At 45.3% G+C, this 18288-nt stretch overlaps 1 protein-coding gene across 7 annotated transcripts in view; it reads left to right on the top strand.

Annotated features, from left to right (window-relative positions):
* The first annotated feature begins 7100 nt into the window (after nt 1-7100).
* The window catches only part of MYO7A (myosin VIIA), a 67519-nt gene continuing 56331 nt past the window's right edge, over nt 7101-18288 (top strand). For 3 of the 7 annotated variants that reach the window (XM_065649154.1, XM_065649072.1, XM_065648904.1), the window contains exons 1-6: nt 7101-7220; nt 8241-8393; nt 13573-13757; nt 15573-15694; nt 17551-17693; nt 18081-18194. In XM_065649154.1, coding sequence (XP_065505226.1) covers nt 7122-7220; nt 8241-8393; nt 13573-13757; nt 15573-15694; nt 17551-17693; nt 18081-18194 — 816 coding nt within the window. In that variant the 5' untranslated portion in view covers nt 7101-7121. Of the gene's footprint in view, nt 7221-8240; nt 8394-10786; nt 10805-13572; nt 13758-15572; nt 15695-17550; nt 17694-18080; nt 18195-18288 lie in introns of all 7 variants that reach the window. The other 4 variants (XM_065648834.1, XM_065648663.1, XM_065648991.1 and 1 more) reach the window with 2 other exon arrangements.

Genomic DNA, 18288 nt, shown 5'->3' with positions numbered 1-18288 from the left:
TTTGGAGCTGGGGGAAGGCCTGTGTTTGCGCTTGTGCCTGTGTGCACTAAGGATGTTCTGCCTCAGAGACGAGCAGTAAGGAAGTAAAGCACTCAGCTCAGCTCTAGCTCTCTGGAGGCCTGGGTATGTGATTATGCCTGTTTAAAAAACCAACTAACCAACCCACACACACACACAAAAAAAAGCTGCATAAACAGGTTGTTTTATGTCAATTGTCAGAGATATGGCCCATAGAGATCACATTTGGCCCACACGGTGCATTGATGCATCAACAGCCATTCTGGAGGGTATCAATCTTTTTGTTTTAGAAAAGTAAGTTTAATGAGCAGGGACTAATTGTTGGAGCACTGCTGAATTCACGGACAACCACTGATAACCAGTCGTTTTCCGTATCCTTCAGCAATTTACCTGAATACCAGCCCTTAGGTCGCCCCATGCTAGAGGTAGGAGCCAGATTTGTGCACCTGTACTGTAGATTTCCACTCAAAAATTGTCCTCTTCACACATTCCTTTAGGTCAGTATCATCTGAGCTAGTTTAAATAGCTGCTTTGTGCAGAGATGACCATAGAAGTGCCTCTTTCTTTCCCTTGAATGTGGAATGGAATGGAATGGAATGGAATGGAATGGAATGGAATGGAATGGAATGGAATAGAATAGAATAGAATAGAATAGAATAGAATAGAATAGAATAGAATAGAATAGAATAGAATAGAATTAGAATTGAATAGAGTAGAGTAGAGTAGGATAGGATAGGATAGCATAGGGTAGAATAGGATAGGATAGGATAGGATAGCATAGCATAGCATAGCATAGCATGGAATGGAATGGAATGGAATGGAATAGAATAGAATAGAATAGAATAGAATAGAATAGAATAGAATAGAATAGAATAGAATAGAATAGAATAGAATAGAATAGAATAGAATAGAATAGGTATTTCAGTTGGAAGGGACCTACAGTGACCATCTAGCAAAGGTCTGGATGTCTTGCTCAGACACATGCACTGGGTTAGTTGAGCCCCACCTGAGCTGTTGCACTAAATAACTCAACTTTTCAGGGACAGCTGCAAAATAACCAGCCCAAGAACACCTCCTCAGCCCTGGCAGTGTCTGCTGCATCTTCTTTGGGTCTGAAAAATCAGGATGGGAGAAAGAAACTCAGGCTTTCATTAAATTGGGTGTTTCAGCTGCTGTGAGGGTGGTTCCTGCAGGTTGTATTTCCCTTTTTTCTCCAGCAGTGAGGTCCACACCAGCACGGTAGCATTTAACGGGAGCTCAGGTCTCAGCAGCAGCATAAACCGATTGCCTGGGTCACATCAGTTCCTTAGGATAAGCATTTTCCCCTCACTGCTATGCATGTGCACAAAGTGTATCACATCAGAACCTTGATCCCAGCTGTGCTTGCTGCTGCAGAGGTGCAGTAAATCGTCAGATCAGGGTCCAGCATGGCTCTCCGGGCTCCTACTTCTGTCTCTGCAGTGAAGAGTCTAATGTTACCCCGGGGAGCTGTAATCTGAACCGGATGGCATTGCTGACGGGCTGCCAGCCAGCTAAAGGTTTGTTTTCCCCCATCATGTCCCTCCTCTCATTGTCCTAAGTGTGTTTATTTGTTTCCCACATAAGGCATAGCGTGCTCCCTTAGAAAAAGTGTGCTGATAGGTGGCTTAATGCTGTTGCTCTGCCCCTTGATGCATACAGAAGGGAGACTGATTTCCAAGCCAGGTCATCCCTTCGGAGGGATGGGATTTCCCATTTCCAGGAGGCAGCAGACAGCCCTGCTAACACCAAATGCCTCTGGCTGACACACATGACACCCTCTAATGAGTCCTTGCAAAAATCTCCTGCTAGCAAAGGAGCAAGGCAAAAAATATGCAATGGAAATGTGTGAAATGACAGACCTTCAGCAGCCTCAGTGTCAGGGAAAAAGTAAGCAAATTTGTGTAATAGGACTACAGAGACGGGATATAGCCCTCTGGACTTCCATCATTACTTTGCTCCAAGGATAAACCTAGGGCGAATCATTCCGCTCCTCTGCTCCGTAGTTTACTCTTTGGCAGCACATGGAGATACACAGCCTCAGGAATACGGTACAGGGTGTAGCCGAGCAATGATCTTAATGTTTGCTCCAGTGCAAAGTGAGATAAATACATTGGCTGCTCTTTCTCAGATCTGCTGCTCCCACACTGCTCCAGTTACCGTGGTATGGCAGTGAGGAAAGTTGTGCTGATGAGCAAAGAGCATCTGCAGGACCCAGCTCAAATCCATAGAACCCGTCCTATAGGCCCGTTGACATGTATTTATCCAGTCCTTCCTTCTACATGCATCCTCTTGTTGGTTATTAGCTTTAATTGGACATTTATCTTGTACTTTCTAGGGGAGAAAAAAATGCAGCCATTTACAGCATCGTATGTTCAGGTCACGCTGGAGGTAGACATCTCCCATGAGATGGCTACATTTGATCTATGTCCTCTTCTCCCTACCTTACTGTTGCATTTCATGTACATTTTTTCTTGCTCCTTTGGTGGACTGTAGACATCCATCTTATTCATCTCTAACCTGCCTTCTTATCCATGAGACTCCATCTCTTCCTTAAATCATCTGCACAGCTACAAGAAATAGACACTCAGGGCTTTGTAATATGGTTTAAGCCTACAAAATTATTAATCCATTATCTGCCCCCTAGGGAAGGATTGCCTCACTATTCTCACTGCTGTTCACTGATGAGCAGAAGTAGCTTGGTATGTTGGATGTACCCATCATCTATGGTTGTCCGTGGTGACTGTGTCCCATCAAGGGGACCTATAAAGCCTTTATTCCTCTAGATAACTTTCTACCAAGAATATATCCTCTGCATCATGGATGAACAGATTCAAAACCCCATGGAATTAAGGCATCAGTAGAGTTTTGCATTAAAATAGTGATGAGAATGGTGTGGGAAGCTTAGCAGCTGCATCATTATTTAGTCATGCATTGCTCTAGTTTGTATAAATGGCACCAATTTAGATCCAACATTTACATGGAAGAGACTGAAGCCCAGGTAGAGTAGTCTTAAATTCTCTAAATGAGCAGAATAGCCTTTCCTAGATGAAAATGAGAAATCTCAAGTGCATCTAAGGTAGGACAGGAAAAAGCAAATCTGGGGTGACTGTAAAATTTCTCGTGCTCTTCTGTTTGGGCCAGCAGCCCTGATTAGTCCTTATAAGAACAGTTGTCTCTGCATAGAAGGAGAGATTGCAGAAGTGGGTCTGTAGAGCAGCTAGGTGCAAAGTCAGTGCGACCTCATTATCTCCATGGTCCTCACATTCAGCACATCTTCATCCACAGCCCCGGTGCTCCTCTCACCTATAGGCACAGAGGCTGTGCTGCTCTGAACACCCTTCCACTCAATTATTTAAAATTCAGTTGCTATGGATCTACTCAAGGTGATCAGTTTAAAGAAAATGCAGATGGCCTCTGGTTTTGAGTTCCCGCTGCGCTTTGGTTAATTTGGTATGTAAAGGTATTAGGTTAATTAAATGCCATGTGTTGCATGGGGACTGACTGCATTTGTCGATTAATAAGTACTCGAGTGTGTTCTGCGCTGAAAGTCCTCAAGCTGGCAGATGGTTATTTCACTAAGAAAGGAAGGTAACGGAAAGAAGTCACAGGGAAATGAAGAGTTTTCCTGTTAATCCGGCAGTCATTTTTCCAGAACAAGGGGTTGCGGTCTCCTTCAGGTCTCCGACCAAGTACCACCCCTTACTGGAGAGACTAGAAGAATTTAAGTGAAGAGAAGCAAAGTAGTTCAGTTTGTTTTGAGACTCCTGCAGAACCTGTTTTATGGAGCAAGCATGATAGCTGGCCAGTGGAGGACCATGGTTAGCGTGTGGAAATTTTTCTGCTAGGAGAAGACCTTTGCCAAGAGGCACTTTGTGAATCAGGTCAGAGGGGTGTCCTGCAAGCAGCAGGCATGGTCACACTGGAGGTCTAAAGCCAACCAGCCACAGCACTCGGGCATTCATGGTGGAATATATGTAGAAAGCAGAGAGGGGGACAAAGACCACTGCAAGATTTTGGAGATGCTGAAGAGGAAGAAAGTTGTTTTCGTGCAGCCATGCCCTGAGGTGGTGGAAGATCAGGAGAGAGACCAGGGCAAATGGACACTACTCCGCAACGTCAACCAGGCCCTGAAGCCCACGACAATTTTAGCGGTAAGATAGGGGGTCCCAAGCTCTGAGCATGGCTAGAAACTTTCAGACTACTTTGAAATCAGTCTCACTGTTTAGTGGGATCCTCACACTGCTTGTGCCAGCTTCTCTCACCTCCTTCTGAGTCTTCATTCTCCCCCAAGCACCATAGCTCCCCTATGGTGCAACCTTCTTGCTCTTTCCATTGAGAAGCTCCTACTAAAGATCTTCTTCATCAGTTGTGTTGATCTGCGTGTTCACACATCATGGTGTTTCCTCCTCTTGCATGGGTGGTTGATTGTCACTGCCCATAGCTGGTGAGGTCCTGAGGGTCTGACCCAGAAGGACACTTGCACCCAGCAGCAGCATTGAGGAGGAAGAGTTGGACCACGTTGATGCTGTAAAGTGACTGATGGCATTCTCACTTCTCCAGTACTCTGTCTTGTGTGTTGGAAAATGAACTGCATCAGTCCAGGCATGAGGCAGGTTATGCAACTGATAAGCCGGTCTACCCGAGCTGGTAAATGCATGAATCACCCCGATTTGCCCTGAAATCCCCAATATATCTGCTGCTTTTGGGGCTGATCTGAAGGTGATTGCATCAGCGGCAGGAGTGTAACAGACTTCCATGGGGTTTATATCAAATTCATTAAAGTCAGGGAAGGAAATAAGTCGGCAGTCTTAATAAGCGATGTTATTTTTGAACGCCCCAAACCTTTCTGAGCTGACCAGCTTAGCCCATCCCATAAGACTCAGGGTTGGGTTTTTTTTATCAGCATTAAGAAGAGCACTTTAATGTGTTTAGAAAGAGTATTTTGAGGGGACGAGCACTCTGTGCATTAGGCAGGCGAAGTGCAGGGTTTGTCTTAGTGGTAGTAGAGTATCAATTCACCTTGGGGAAAGCAGGCTGCCTTTTAAACTCAGCTGTGTGGTAACAGAACATATGAAGCAGGCTGCTTTTACAGTTATTCAAAATTAGAGATTAAAAAAAAAATACAATTCTTGTTTTCTTGATTGAGACCAATTTTTACGCAGCTGCTGAGGTGTCAGAAGGATTTTCTGCTGAGCAGGGACTGAGGAACCTGGCTCTTCTCTTGCTGACATCTTGATCAAGTTACCCACACTTTGCATGAATTTGCCCAACTATGCAGGGAGGATAACAGTGCTGAACACTCTGAAATGCTTTGAGAGTCTTGGATCAAAGGAGCTAAGAAATAAATATTAATATAAGTGGATTTATAATATATCTGTGTATGACTTGCTGCGTACATTAGCTTTGTGTTTTGTTTTGTTTTGTTTTTTCTTTTTAACTGAGTTATGGGATGTCAGGGTAAGGCAGTTAAGGAGAAAAAGATCTGAATATTATATTTTTATGAAATGTGTAAAGATCCTTATAACAATGCTGTAGCACAACCCTCTGAGGAACAGAAAACCCAAATTAAAGGCTGGATCCTCATCTCCACATAGGCAGGATGACTTTGTTGATATTCTAGATAAAACCTAGCAAGAATTGCCAAGGATGGAGTCTATCACAAATGGGCTGGGGACGCCTTGTGTGTAGTGTTTCTCCATGTGTGGGTCCCCGGGTATTGCTTTGCATCCCTGTGGCACTCACAGGTTAGTATCTCTCAGAAGTCCTGGTGAGCGATGACTTGGATGGTGAACATTTCACCATGTCATGTTTGATATTGCTGGATGTCTCCAGTTCCCACTGCCCAGAGTGGAGCTGAAGTTTGTTCACCATCCCATTGGGTGAAACCCAATCTGTAAATACTCTGTCTACAGAAATGGTCGATAGTGGATGCTCAGGAAAGGGTTCTATCAGAGCATGTGCTAAGTGATTCCCCCTATTTTTCACTTTTCCTTCTCCCAGTATTTTTTCAGGACTTCAGAAGGTAGATTTTGCATTTGCATTGTGCTTACTAGGCACAAGTGGGCCCAGGAATGTGTCATTAGGTGGGGCTACAAGTTCACAATATTAAAATCAGATGCGTGAAAAAGTACATTTGTTTGCTCGATGTAAACATGCCTGACAAAAATTTAACCAGGTGGCTCCAACTTTTATCAGCTCTTCACATTGAGATCAGGGGTGGGAAATAATTCTGCCTTGTTTCAAGGAGTGTGAGTCCCACTTGGGAGTTTAGCTTTGGGTTATTTGGGGATTTGCTTTTTGTATTGAGGAAGACAAATTCTTTAAAAGCCTTTTTGTATTCCAGTAATTTAATATCCATGGAGTTAATGAGCAGATAGTCCCTGCCCAGCAGGCCTGACAAGAGGTCTGTGGGATCACCAGTGACATGGAGTGAGTGGACAGGGGTCAATTGTTTGCTGTGCCTTCCAAAAGGAAAACAAAGAGGTCTCAAACAGAAGAGGTGACACATTTTAAACAAGAACAAGGCCACAGCTTTTAGCTGAACTCTTCATTTGACATTATGGATGCTAAAGCTTAGCACAGCTTCATGAAGCAACCGGACATGCTCACAGTAGATAAAATCCACTGAGAAATGTTAAATGCAAAGAGACCACCTACAAATTGCTGTAGCTGGGAGTCTTCCTGAAGAATCGTACATATATATGTCTCTGGTATGTTCTTAAAGCTTCTTTAGTAGTCCGCTTTCACCAGTCTCCAAGGTAGGGGAATGTATGTTTGACAGTGGTTATCTGCAAGGAAAACATGTGCAAGTCTGTGATGGACAGCCACTCATGAGCTCATGAAATGGAGACGCAATACAGTGGATGTACGGTTTGTGGAGCATGTCCTGCTACTATTACCTTGCAGGGGGTTTCCTGAGCATCTGTGAAACAGGGATGGTTTGTGGTTTACAAAGAAGTAATTTGATTTGTACCAGTGATTTGGGTCCAAAACATCAGCATCTGGTATGCCAGGGGATGCTGAACCTTCTGAGGCTCTGGGTGTAACTGTCTTCTCTTTGGTTCCAGGGGGATTATGTATGGATGGACCTCAAAACTGGACGGGAATTCGATGTCCCCATTGGAGCGGTGGTTAAACTGTGTGACTCTGGACAGATCCAGGTTGTGGATGATGAAGGCAATGTACGTACCAAAGGTTGTGCTGATGCTTCTTCAGCTCTATAGGCCTGGCTAGGGCAGGGGTCATGGGATCATGATGACTTTGTCACAGGCTTTTCATATACTCTTGGGAATCAACTGTGCCTTAGTGTTCTACCTGTAAGGACAAGAAAATGTTGCGTCCCTACTTTTGTGACAGTACTGGGAGTGAGAAGTTGAAAAGCTTCTTGAATACCGTGATAACAGAGGTCACCAAAACTCGTGTAGATAGTGGTTTGAGCAAAACCACCTCGACCTGATGTTCCTCTGCTGTTAAGCAGTCCCTCTTGACCTCCTACCAACACAGGATGTGCCCAAACACTGGTTGTCCTTCAGTCCTACTTCTGTGCAGTGGCGGCTGGTTTGGAGGAATGTCTATAACACAAGCAGAGGGTGACCAAAGGAGGTTCTCTGTCCTTTATAATTTTTTTTTCCAACCTGAGATAGCTGTGAATGTTCTGATTCCCTTCAGAAAGAGATTTGGTTCAGCAGGGTCCTTGTGTCCAATTTGTAGTGGCTTTTGAAGCCCTCCAGAAGTGATCAGTCTAAATGACATTCTGAGAATAAAAGTGTGATTTTACCACCCCTGTGCATCCCTCTCTCCTCTTCTAAATCATCTTTTCTCTGCTCAACAGTATTTTGTGGCAGAGGGTTAAGCAGTGATGTGAAAATGTAGCTTTGTGAAAGGAACAAACCTGCTATTTGTTAAAAACACCCCTCATGTGCTGGATGTCCATGCTGCCCTGGATGATGCTTCTTCCAGGATGGCTCGCATCTCATGTCTCTTACTGCTTCAGTAAACCAAAAGCTATTTTCTTTCTTCTGCTAGGAATATGTCAAATCAGTCACTGACATGTCCAATAATAGAAGCTGTGGCCTGCGTGCTAATGCTCTCTCATGTATGTTCTTCCATCTGGTCCTTCTGTCTGGGTTGGGCTGTTTCTGTCTCTCATCCCAGCGTTATCTAATTTTGTTCATCTTTCTCGGCCCTCGCTCTCTTCCCAGGAGCACTGGATCTCCCCGCAGAATGCCAGCCACATCAAACCCATGCACCCTACCTCCATCCATGGAGTAGAGGACATGATCCGCCTGGGGGACCTGAACGAGGCAGGAATCCTCAGGAACCTGCTGATCCGCTATCGGGAGCACCTCATCTATGTGAGTGTCCTCCTCACCCCTACCTCTTGCTCTGCACCCCCGTTCTCCTTAGCTCTAGGGAACCCACATGTGGGAAATCCTGATTGAACTGGGCATCTGGGTTTCTACCTTCACCTGGACCCAACTGGTGGAGGGATTCTGCATTTTAGAGGACACATTGAAGAGTTTATGGATGCCCCAGTGGATGATCCCATGTCTTAAGTAACGAGCAAAGTCTGTGTCACCTCCTTGCATAGCCCCTGTAGAAGCTTTGGGGACATGCATTAATGTTCTGCACACACAATGAGCAGCTCAACACAGGCCATCTGCATGCTGTAGTAATCCTAAAGCAAAAACCTTTGGCAGCTGTATACTGGATGTGGCCCTTCTGCCTTCTTCCCCTGAACCATCAACTCATTCAGCCCAAGTGGGTGAAGACAAGATTTGCTGGAGGTTCAAGGGGTGGAGGAAGGAGGACAAGGTGCGTGTATGAAATAACTGGGAACAGTGAAGGGAGCAACTCCCAGAACAGCTCTAAAGCATCTCCCCCATCTGTGCCTATGACTTATAAGCTCTGTCTTGCCTGGGATCCTGACAGCTGATGTCTCGAGACAGCGGAGTCCTTCCTTAGGTCAGCTCGGTCGTGTCATGCTCAGTGGACCCAGTGCAGCCTTGTCAAGCCAACCAGACATTCAGATAGTCAGGCTTTTACAGAAAGCCAGCCAGAATGGTAACTCTTTTCTGCAACAGCATCTCGAAGGCCACCTCCCGGCAGGACAAGAGTCAGGACTCAAGTCTCTGTGCTGGTTTTATCAGTGCGCTATCTGCTGTGTAGTCTGGTGCACGTTCTTGGGCCAGAAGTGAAGACTCTGTGTGTGTGTGTTTGCCACTAGCTGGTGTCCTCAAAGAGCCTATGCAAATATGGAAAATTTGGTATTGCTTTTAAATCCTACAGTTTTCAGACACTCAAGTAACCACCTGCTGTGCCTTTGAAGGCCTTTTCAAAGCCACCTGAGAACCTAATTTTCAAAAGGCTCTAGAGACTACTAGATTTTCAGGCCAGAGGGAACTGCAGCACAGTCCAGCTTCGCAGAGAGCATCAGCTAGCAGACCATATCCAGGATTTTATCTATCAAATCTGCTTGTTCTGCTTGGTGTTCAGGGCCTTTAATAAAAGATGGTTTTGGATTAGAGCTGGGCGGCAACAGAGAGCACACCACTCTGTTACCTAGGCTGTTCATATAGTTGACAGCCCCTTGCCCCCAACTCTGGAAGATCATAGAATCATAGAATAATAGAAGAATCACAGAATCATAGAATAATAGAACGTTGGAAGGGACCTTCAAAGGTCATCTAGTCCAACCCTCCTGCAATAAGCAGGGACATCTTCAACTAGATGGTGGAGTCACCGTTCCTGGAGGTGTTTAAAAGACCTGTAGATGAGGTTCTTAGGGACATGGTTTAGTGCCAGTGTTAGGCTGACAGTTGGACTTGATGATCTTGAGGGTCTCTTCCAATCAACTGATTCTATGATTCTACAGAGTGACTCAGTAACCGTGTGGTTTCTCTACACGTTCCTTGGGTCTGATGGTGACAGTGCCGTGTGTCCTACAGAGCTACTGCGTAAGGGATGGCTACATCCCACAAAGGGATTTGCATCACAGAGGTTCTAGGTATCTTAATTGCTCCACACCACTAATGGCTTTGGAGTGTCAGCCCACAATCCTGGGCACAACATAGCAATTAGTGCAATCTCAAAATTAGAATGACACTCTCAAAATTACATAGGGCACATAGCCTGATAGAGTGGCACATAAACCACCTCTGCCTACACACGTTGTTGAAGGCTCAGAAACCCACCTTTAGATCTCATCTTTTAAGAGTGGTGGCACTAGAAGGAGTAGATTCGTGTTGCATGTGGTAAATATTGATTGGTGGTTTTGCAAAGCCAAGGTACTGTACGGATGCCTAGTGGGTAGGGCAGGGGTGTCAAACTCGTTTTCACCAGGGGCCACATCAGCCTTCTGGTTGCCTTCAAAGGGCCGAATGTCATTTTAGGACTGTATAAACGTAATTGATCCTACAACTATACAGTCCTAAAATGACATTTGGCCCTTTGAAGGCAACTGCGAGGCTGATGTGGCCCCTATCAAAAACGAGTTTGTCACCCCTGAGGTATGGGATACCCAGTCCCCTGAGGTGTTTTTTTCTGGGATATAATTTGCTCTCTTTTAAAGACAGTGAAGCTCAGTGTGACTTCACCTTCCCTGCTTAAAAGGATTTCTGAGCCTGCTGAGTCCAATGGGACTCCAGTCTCCCTTGTTTCCTCATCTCCTTAGCTTTGTGGAGAGTGTAATTCTGTTCTAATAAAATATAATTTTCCTTTTTCTTCTCCCTCACATTTTACTCATAAGACAAACTGCGGCGGAAGGGTAAGTATGACTTGGAGCTGTTGTTTGCGGTCGCTGTCATGCCTTCCACCGGATCACTTGTTTCTGTTCACCATTGTGCCGTTCTCATTTATTTTGCACCACCACCATTGCTGTTGCTTCACAGATGCACTGAGAGCATCATTACCCTTGCTGCAGAGCTTGAGTCAAGAGCATGGTCAAGTTGTGACACCTCCACCTCCCTAGAGCTGGAAAGTCCCCTACCTGTGAATGTGGTTAAAGCTGTAAGTGCTTCTCAGCAACCTCAACATGAAGGAAAGAAACTTCTGCAGCAAAATGAGAAAAATTTCAACAAGGGCTTGCTGCCCATGCTTTGCTTTGCATGCACTAAGAGAAACTATGCTGAATAGCAAGAGCATCTGGTGGGGAGTTTGGACTTGTGAGGTTAAATCTCCTTATCTGGAGAAGAAACCAATGATTGGTGCTTCTCTCGAAGTGTTGGCAAAATGCAGTAATGTTTGGTAGAGCTTTAACCCCATAAAATTCCAGATGAAGTCAGCCACAGTGTTCTGGGTAGTAAGGGAAGCAGGCTCAGAAAGGATTTGTTTGGGGCTAATTAAAATGTAGGTCATGCAGGCAGTAATTAATTTGCTCTGAGATGTGGTTCCTGTGGCCAGCTATGGCAGAGCCCCTGCCTACCGGTAAAGTTTTATTTTCCCAAGACAGGAGGGCTTTTTCTTCACCCAGCAATAGGAACCAGAGAGAGAATATTTCCTTGGAGGTGCCCTTTGTCCCCTCATCAGCAAAGGGGACAAAGTTTTGCATTCGTCAACTGTGAGAATTGGGTAAATTGTGAGTATTTATCAACTAGGAATGGCCTACAAGTACAAGCAACAGTACAAGAGTTCATGCTGACAAAGTGTTTTGTGGATCACGAGAGAAGGGTCAGTGAGAGCACCCAGAAAGCATTCCTGCAAGTAATGGTTAACTCCTTTGAAAGTCTCACTGGCTGAATTTGGGGCACATCAGTGTGACTGAAATGCAGGCATTTCAGAGACTTTTGCCAAGAGTCAGGTTTTTTTTGAAAAGAGGGTCAAAGAAGATTAGAAATGTCCCTAAAATTAACCTTGTAGTAAACTATGAAGAAGAAAACAGTCTTCCAAGCATCTCACCCAGGAGTGGAAGGAGTCTTGGGGTTCCTTTGGGATCTTGGTGGCATGATCCCATTCAGAAATTGAGCTCACTCCTTCTCTAAGCACTAAACTTACCTGCTCTGTCCCTGCGGAAGGCTACTCTGGGACTTCTCTGCTGCCTTATTTCAATGCCTTCTTCTTCTAACATCCAGTCTACATGATTTCACAGCCAATTTCTACCCTTTGGCTTTGTGATAACTTTGTTCTTGAGCTTAAAGAGCCTTTTTCCTTTACTGGCACGTAACACCGTATTACAGGGAAGACTATCATATCTTTTCTCAGTTACCACAGTGAATTCAAACCTCACCTGGGACTGACCAGAAAGTTGCTCTCTCGTGTTGGCAATGAGGCTGGAAAATGATGAGTCCCTAAGGGCTTTCAGCATCCCTACTATAGGACACAATTGCCACCTACTGGCTGCCTTGCGGGAAGCCCGAGCTGGTGGGAGTTGTTGTTTAGATGGTGACAAACAAATTGTCATCTCACTGCACTCAAGACCTTTCCATTGTGACTGAGGGATACTGGGCTTGATGGGAGAAACTCAACCCGGGGCTTGTATCTACAAGTCTCTCTGTCCACTCCTCTCCCTCTTGTAACTTTATTTTCCAAAAGTTAACCTAGAGAAGGTGACTTGGCTCCTTTGAAGTCATGGAGTGAAAGTAGCTTTCATCTCATGTCCCTTGGCTAGCCCAAGATGGAGCCCCATTGACTTGCTTGCCCTAGACACTAACTTTTAGAAGTAGGGGAAGGAGATCCTTATTCTCTGCCTTGAACCTGGGATGTGGCCAAGCCTCTGAACCTCAGAGCTGCACCTGAGCAAGATGACAAAGGTCATGAGTCCTTTGGTGAGAGGTTTGAGAGAAACAGCTCCTGGAAGGGCAGAAATGAAAGAGCAAGACACCACAAAAGGGTTTGCAGCCCAAAGTCCAGGACAGCTTTGCTCATTCGAGTGCCACAGAGCGCATGGGATGGACAAAAAGCCATTTTCAAAAATTACTCAGAAATATCTGAGAAGGGGTATGTCAGGACCTTGTGGGCCATATTCATGTGGACAGGACAAGGTTTAAATTGCAGTATGGCGAGGCTTGGTTAGACAGAAATGGTAGAGGAGAACATATTGCATAGGCAGGCTTAGCAGGACTGTTGTGGATTATTAAAAACAGGTTAGACAGGTATCTGTCAGGAATAGTTTGGACCCAGCTGGTCCTGCTTTGAGATAGGGCAATGGCCTCCAGGTCCCTTTCTTCTGTAGTTTCTCATAATTTGTTCAATGCAATAAATATGTATGGGTACATGCTGGCTCTGGTGATATTTTTGCAAATATGAGCTTCACTTGAAACTCTGAAACTTAACTGAGGAGCATCCAAAATATGAATTAAGGCTTGAATCCATGGTGTGCATGAGCAAGGCTGAGTATGAACTGATCTAGACAGTTTGAGACTTATGTTCCAGTTTTGCTCCAGGCTCCACCCTGCAAGCATCTTTTACTTGAACATCATCTTTCATCCAGCTTTTGAAAAGCCTTGATTTTTCTGGCCTCTGCACTCCATCCCAGCTGCCAAAACCTCTCAGCCACATCTCACTGTCCCCATAAACCTTCATGTGTTTCTCCTCCAGACATACACTGGTTCGATTCTGGTGGCAGTAAACCCCTACCAGCTCCTACCCATCTACTCACCTGAGCAGATACGCCTGTACACCAACAAAAAGATTGGTGAGATGCCACCACACATCTTCGCAATTGCTGACAACTGCTACTTCAACATGCAGCGCAACAATAAGGACCAGTGTTGTATCATAAGGTGAGTCGGTGAATTTGTAAATATCCTGAAAACGGATGCTGAGCATGTGCAATGTGACAGGGAACAGCTTATCAAACAGAATCAGAAATCTGGAAGACCTGTTAGGTCTTCCATCCACATATTCCCAGTGTAGAAGTGGTCTCTGTTTGCAGTCACTGTTCCTAGTAAAGACACTTTATTGATCTTTTTGGTACTTACACTACAACTCAATAGATCTCATATTCATCCTTAACCTCCCTTTTTAAATTTAAACTCAGTCCTCCTACAGACATCACAGATGCAGAAATCTATGCATTCTGTACAAGGAAGGGCCATGGACAAGCTTGAGCATGGGACTTGTGGTTGTTCACACTGGTGTCTCCCTGCATGGCTCTGCTCTGCTCTGGTCAGCCTTGGGCACCAAGAAATGTCTGGTCACAGTTATGGTGATAGTTCAGTGTCTGTCCCAAAAGGTGGTATGAACCAAATTTTCTTCCCTCAGTCCTATTTTGAACCCTCAAACAATCTTTGTGCTTTCAGAGAACCACATCCCTCCAAGGCATGTCTACGCTAAGTTTTGTTTCATAAAAACATAATTCTGGAGCACCCTGTGCACAACGTTTGAGACATGTGGGACTGAAAAGGCCATGCAGTAATGACTATTTTGCAGGGCTAAAAAGGCATCATATAGGGCCCAGAGGAGAGTCGAGGCCAGGCATGAGGCAATTCAGGCCAGGGCTGGTTACTAACACCAGGAAGGTCCATTTCAATCACCTATTTTGGCTCTCCCATATAACAGATGGGCCATAGACTGAATCCAAGGAATTTCTATCCAGTCCTTCCTCTTGTACCATCAGAACAGGCTGAGAGAGTTGGGGGTGTTCAGCCTGGAGAACAGAAGGCTCCAGGGAGAGCTTATTGTGGCCTTTCAGTACTTAAAAGGGGCCAATAAGAAAGATGGAGACAGACTTTTGAGCAGAGCCTGTTGTGATAGGACAAGGAGTGATGGTTTTAAAATAAAGGAGGAGAGATTCAGGCCAGACATGGGGAAGAAATGTTTTCCAATGAGGGTGGTGAGAGCCTGTCCCAGGTTGGCCAGAGAGGTGGTGGATGAACCATCCCTGGAGACATCCCAGGCCAGGCTGGACGGGGCTCTGAGCAACCTGAGCTGGTGAAGATGTCCCTGCTCATGGCAGGGGTGGCACTGGATGAGCTTTGAAGGTCCCTTCCAACCCAAACTCTTCTATGATTCTATGATCACAAGATAATGGAAGTTATCCTTCAGTGGAGAGAAAGCTTTGACGACTAGCTCTTGCATCTTGCCCTGCGATCTTCTCCTCTCCTACCTGCCCCTTATCTGTACATGTCTAGGGGGTCTGTGAAAGTGCCTGTCTCTAAAAGTCAGTATTTAACAGTCTGCCTTCTAGTGCATTTTCATCATCAAGACTGATGATGAAGCTGCTCCATGGGACCAGCCATCCCCTGGACCACAGGCTTATGGTCTGGTGGTCATACCTGGAAAAGCATTGTCTGAAAGTGCTTCATGACCTTCTTGAATGATGGTATCTACTGGAGAGACACAAACCCAAGTAAACCACTTGGGCCAAATGGACTGTAAAGCAAATCTGGATCTTGGCTGGAAGCTGTCCAGTACTGTGTCCTACCATTTCTCCTGCAACCAGTCCATGGGATGCTGGAAACCCATCCTTAGTGGCCTCATCCTACTTATGCTAACAGAAGAGGCTGAGAGGCATCAGTTCCTTGAAGAAAGAGAGGGTCATGTTGGCAGGGGTACAGCAAAGCTTTCACCGACCTCAATTCCTGTTGTTTTTGCAGTGGTGAATCTGGAGCAGGGAAGACAGAAAGCACAAAACTGATTCTGCAGTTCCTGGCAGCCATCAGTGGTCAGCACTCCTGGATTGAGCAGCAGGTCCTGGAGGCAAATCCCATCTTGGAAGGTGAGGCCTCAGATGGTGGAGGCATCTTTATTTGCTGGCAAAAAAAATATCAGATTCAAGACACACGAAATATGGCCAAATCTAAGTCACTGTGTTGTATTTTGAGTCTCAAAAAATGAGAGAGTAGTAAACATTTTTTAAACAGCATATTCTGTTTCTTTCCATACGGATTTATTTTTCACAAGACAAATATTCCATGATTTGGACTCTGAATTTTCCATTAATATTTTTGACAACTGTTGTTGAAAATGGCAGATTTCAGCTGACCTGAAAAGTCTTTCAACTCTTTCATTCACTTAAAATTAAAAGATGTTGTTTTCCCACTTAAATCAGTACCTTTTTCCCAAAAAAAATCTCAAAACAGAAGCCTGAATTTTACCTAATTCTCTTTGTAGTCTGAGATTTAAAAAATGCTGATCATCAAATACACAAAGCTCATTTGAATAAAATCTCACTACCTCTTCCAGTGCTGGAATTATAACTGAATGCAGAGCACCAACATCCTGCGAATGCTGCATTCAATTAACTATTTTTTTTATTTTATTTGACCATAGCTGCAAAAATCCTGTTCCTATTATTTGCTGGTTCAGAACATGAGATTAGTTTGTTCAGAGCTTCCCAGACTAAACACCTTGTGCTGGCAATACACAATAGCAAACCCCACCTTCTCCTTCCAAGATCAGCAAATGGCAGCAGAATGCAGAATAAGAAATAAAAGCAGTTCAAGACAGAACCAGATAATGAGAATTTGTGGCCTTAATAGGTACATCGGCAAGCTGTTACTGTGATCAGCCCCATCATTTTAATGTGATGTCTGTAAACTAAATAGGTGATCTGACCCTCTGGCCCCAATGTGATGCCAGATGTAGCTTTTGTACTTATGCAGAAAAGCAGCATTTTCCTTAAAGAATAACATTATTTTTACCCCTCCTACTACTTGTAGAGCGCAGCGGTTTGCTTGGTAAATAACCCCCTAGGAAATAACAGAAATGTGAATTTCCTAACTGCTTTCCATGCATAATGTCAGCAGAGATGACAAGAAAGTCCCTGGCTGAGCTTTCCTTCTCTGTGTTCTGCCAGAGCTTCCTTCAGCCGTGGCACGAAGGTGAAATGAGGGTCTCAGGGCACGGCAGGGCTGCCTGACCACCAGCATTGTAAACCATCATGGTGCATGTTTTTTGAGCAAAAACGTGCACTTCATCACTGCTAGAACTGCGTGGAAGATAGGTTCTGTATTTCAAATGCATCTCCATCACCTGCCAGCAATCCTGGAGCATAAATACCAGAGCATCCTGGCCAAGGTGCTCATGCCAGCCGTCCTCACCCACACAGAGGGTGGATGTGGATACCCTTCTCTGCACACAGTCTGTTTGCAGGCAGAAGTCTCCTGCTGGAATTTGGCTTAATCCTTCTGTATTTCCCCGAAGAACGAGCTCTTTCCTTTCCCTCTCAGTCACCAAATCACTCACCAGCAGTTCTGTCATTTCCCGTTCAGCATCACCGTGCACACTACAGCATCCTCCTGCCAGCACTTCCTCAGCCCTCTTGTATTACATTTCACCGGCTGCTGCCAAAATCCTGCTGTCCTGGCCCTTCTTCCTGGATAAGGTCACCCCATTCCCATGTGTCCTTCTCTGTGCTCCTCTCCATATTTCTAATGACAGTCATTTGTGGTATGTCCTGTTTCCCCATGCTGAGATGAAATTGAGCCAGCCAAACTTAAGGGAAAGGTTTGGGGGCTGCTTTTTACCCTGTCAGCCTCACTCTTTTGGTTACTTTTTTTTGCCCAAGAGATCAGAGCCACGATTGTCCCTGCGTCAGGTCCTCTCTGACCTGCTTGCAATTCTTCCCCACAGCTTTCGGGAACGCAAAGACCATCCGTAATGACAATTCCAGCCGATTTGGGAAGTACATCGACATCCACTTCAACAAAAGGGGAGCCATCGAGGGGGCAAAGATTGAGCAGTACCTGCTGGAGAAGTCCCGGGTCTGCAGGCAGGTAAGGCGATATACCTGCAAGGTGTGGGAGCACTCGGTCAGTCAACCTTATCTCTGGTGACCAGTGATAGGACCCGAGGGAATGGCAGGAAGAGGTGCAAGGGGAGGTTTAGGTCGGACATTAGGAAAAGGTTCTTCCCCCAGAGGGTGCTGGACACTGGAACAGGCTCCCCAGGGAGGTGTCACGGCCCCAGCCTGACAGTGTTCAAGAAGAGACTGGACAACGTCCTCAGACACATGGTGTGAACTGTGGGGTTGTCCTGTGCAGGGACAGGAGTTGGACTCGATGATCCTTGTGGATCCCTTCCAACTCAGGACACTCTATGATTCTATGAAACTTTGCAGTGCTGTTCTCCTCACAGAGCTGACATTTGTTCTTTTACTGCAGGCTCAGGATGAGAGGAATTACCACGTGTTTTATTGCATGCTGAGAGGAATGACGCTGGAGCAGAAGAAGAAGCTGGGTCTTGGGAAAGCCGCAGACTACAACTACCTTGCGATGGTGAGGGCAGTGAGGCAGAGTTTTGGGGAGGTGATGTGGTGAAAGCATATTAGCAAGGGAGAGAAGAGTGAGAGGTGTTTTCTCCGCAGCCCAA

This window comes from Caloenas nicobarica, chromosome 1 (genome assembly GCF_036013445.1).
Source record: "Caloenas nicobarica isolate bCalNic1 chromosome 1, bCalNic1.hap1, whole genome shotgun sequence".
NCBI classification, from domain to species: Eukaryota; Metazoa; Chordata; class Aves; order Columbiformes; family Columbidae; genus Caloenas; species Caloenas nicobarica.
This window is presented reverse-complemented; position numbering and strand designations above follow the sequence as displayed.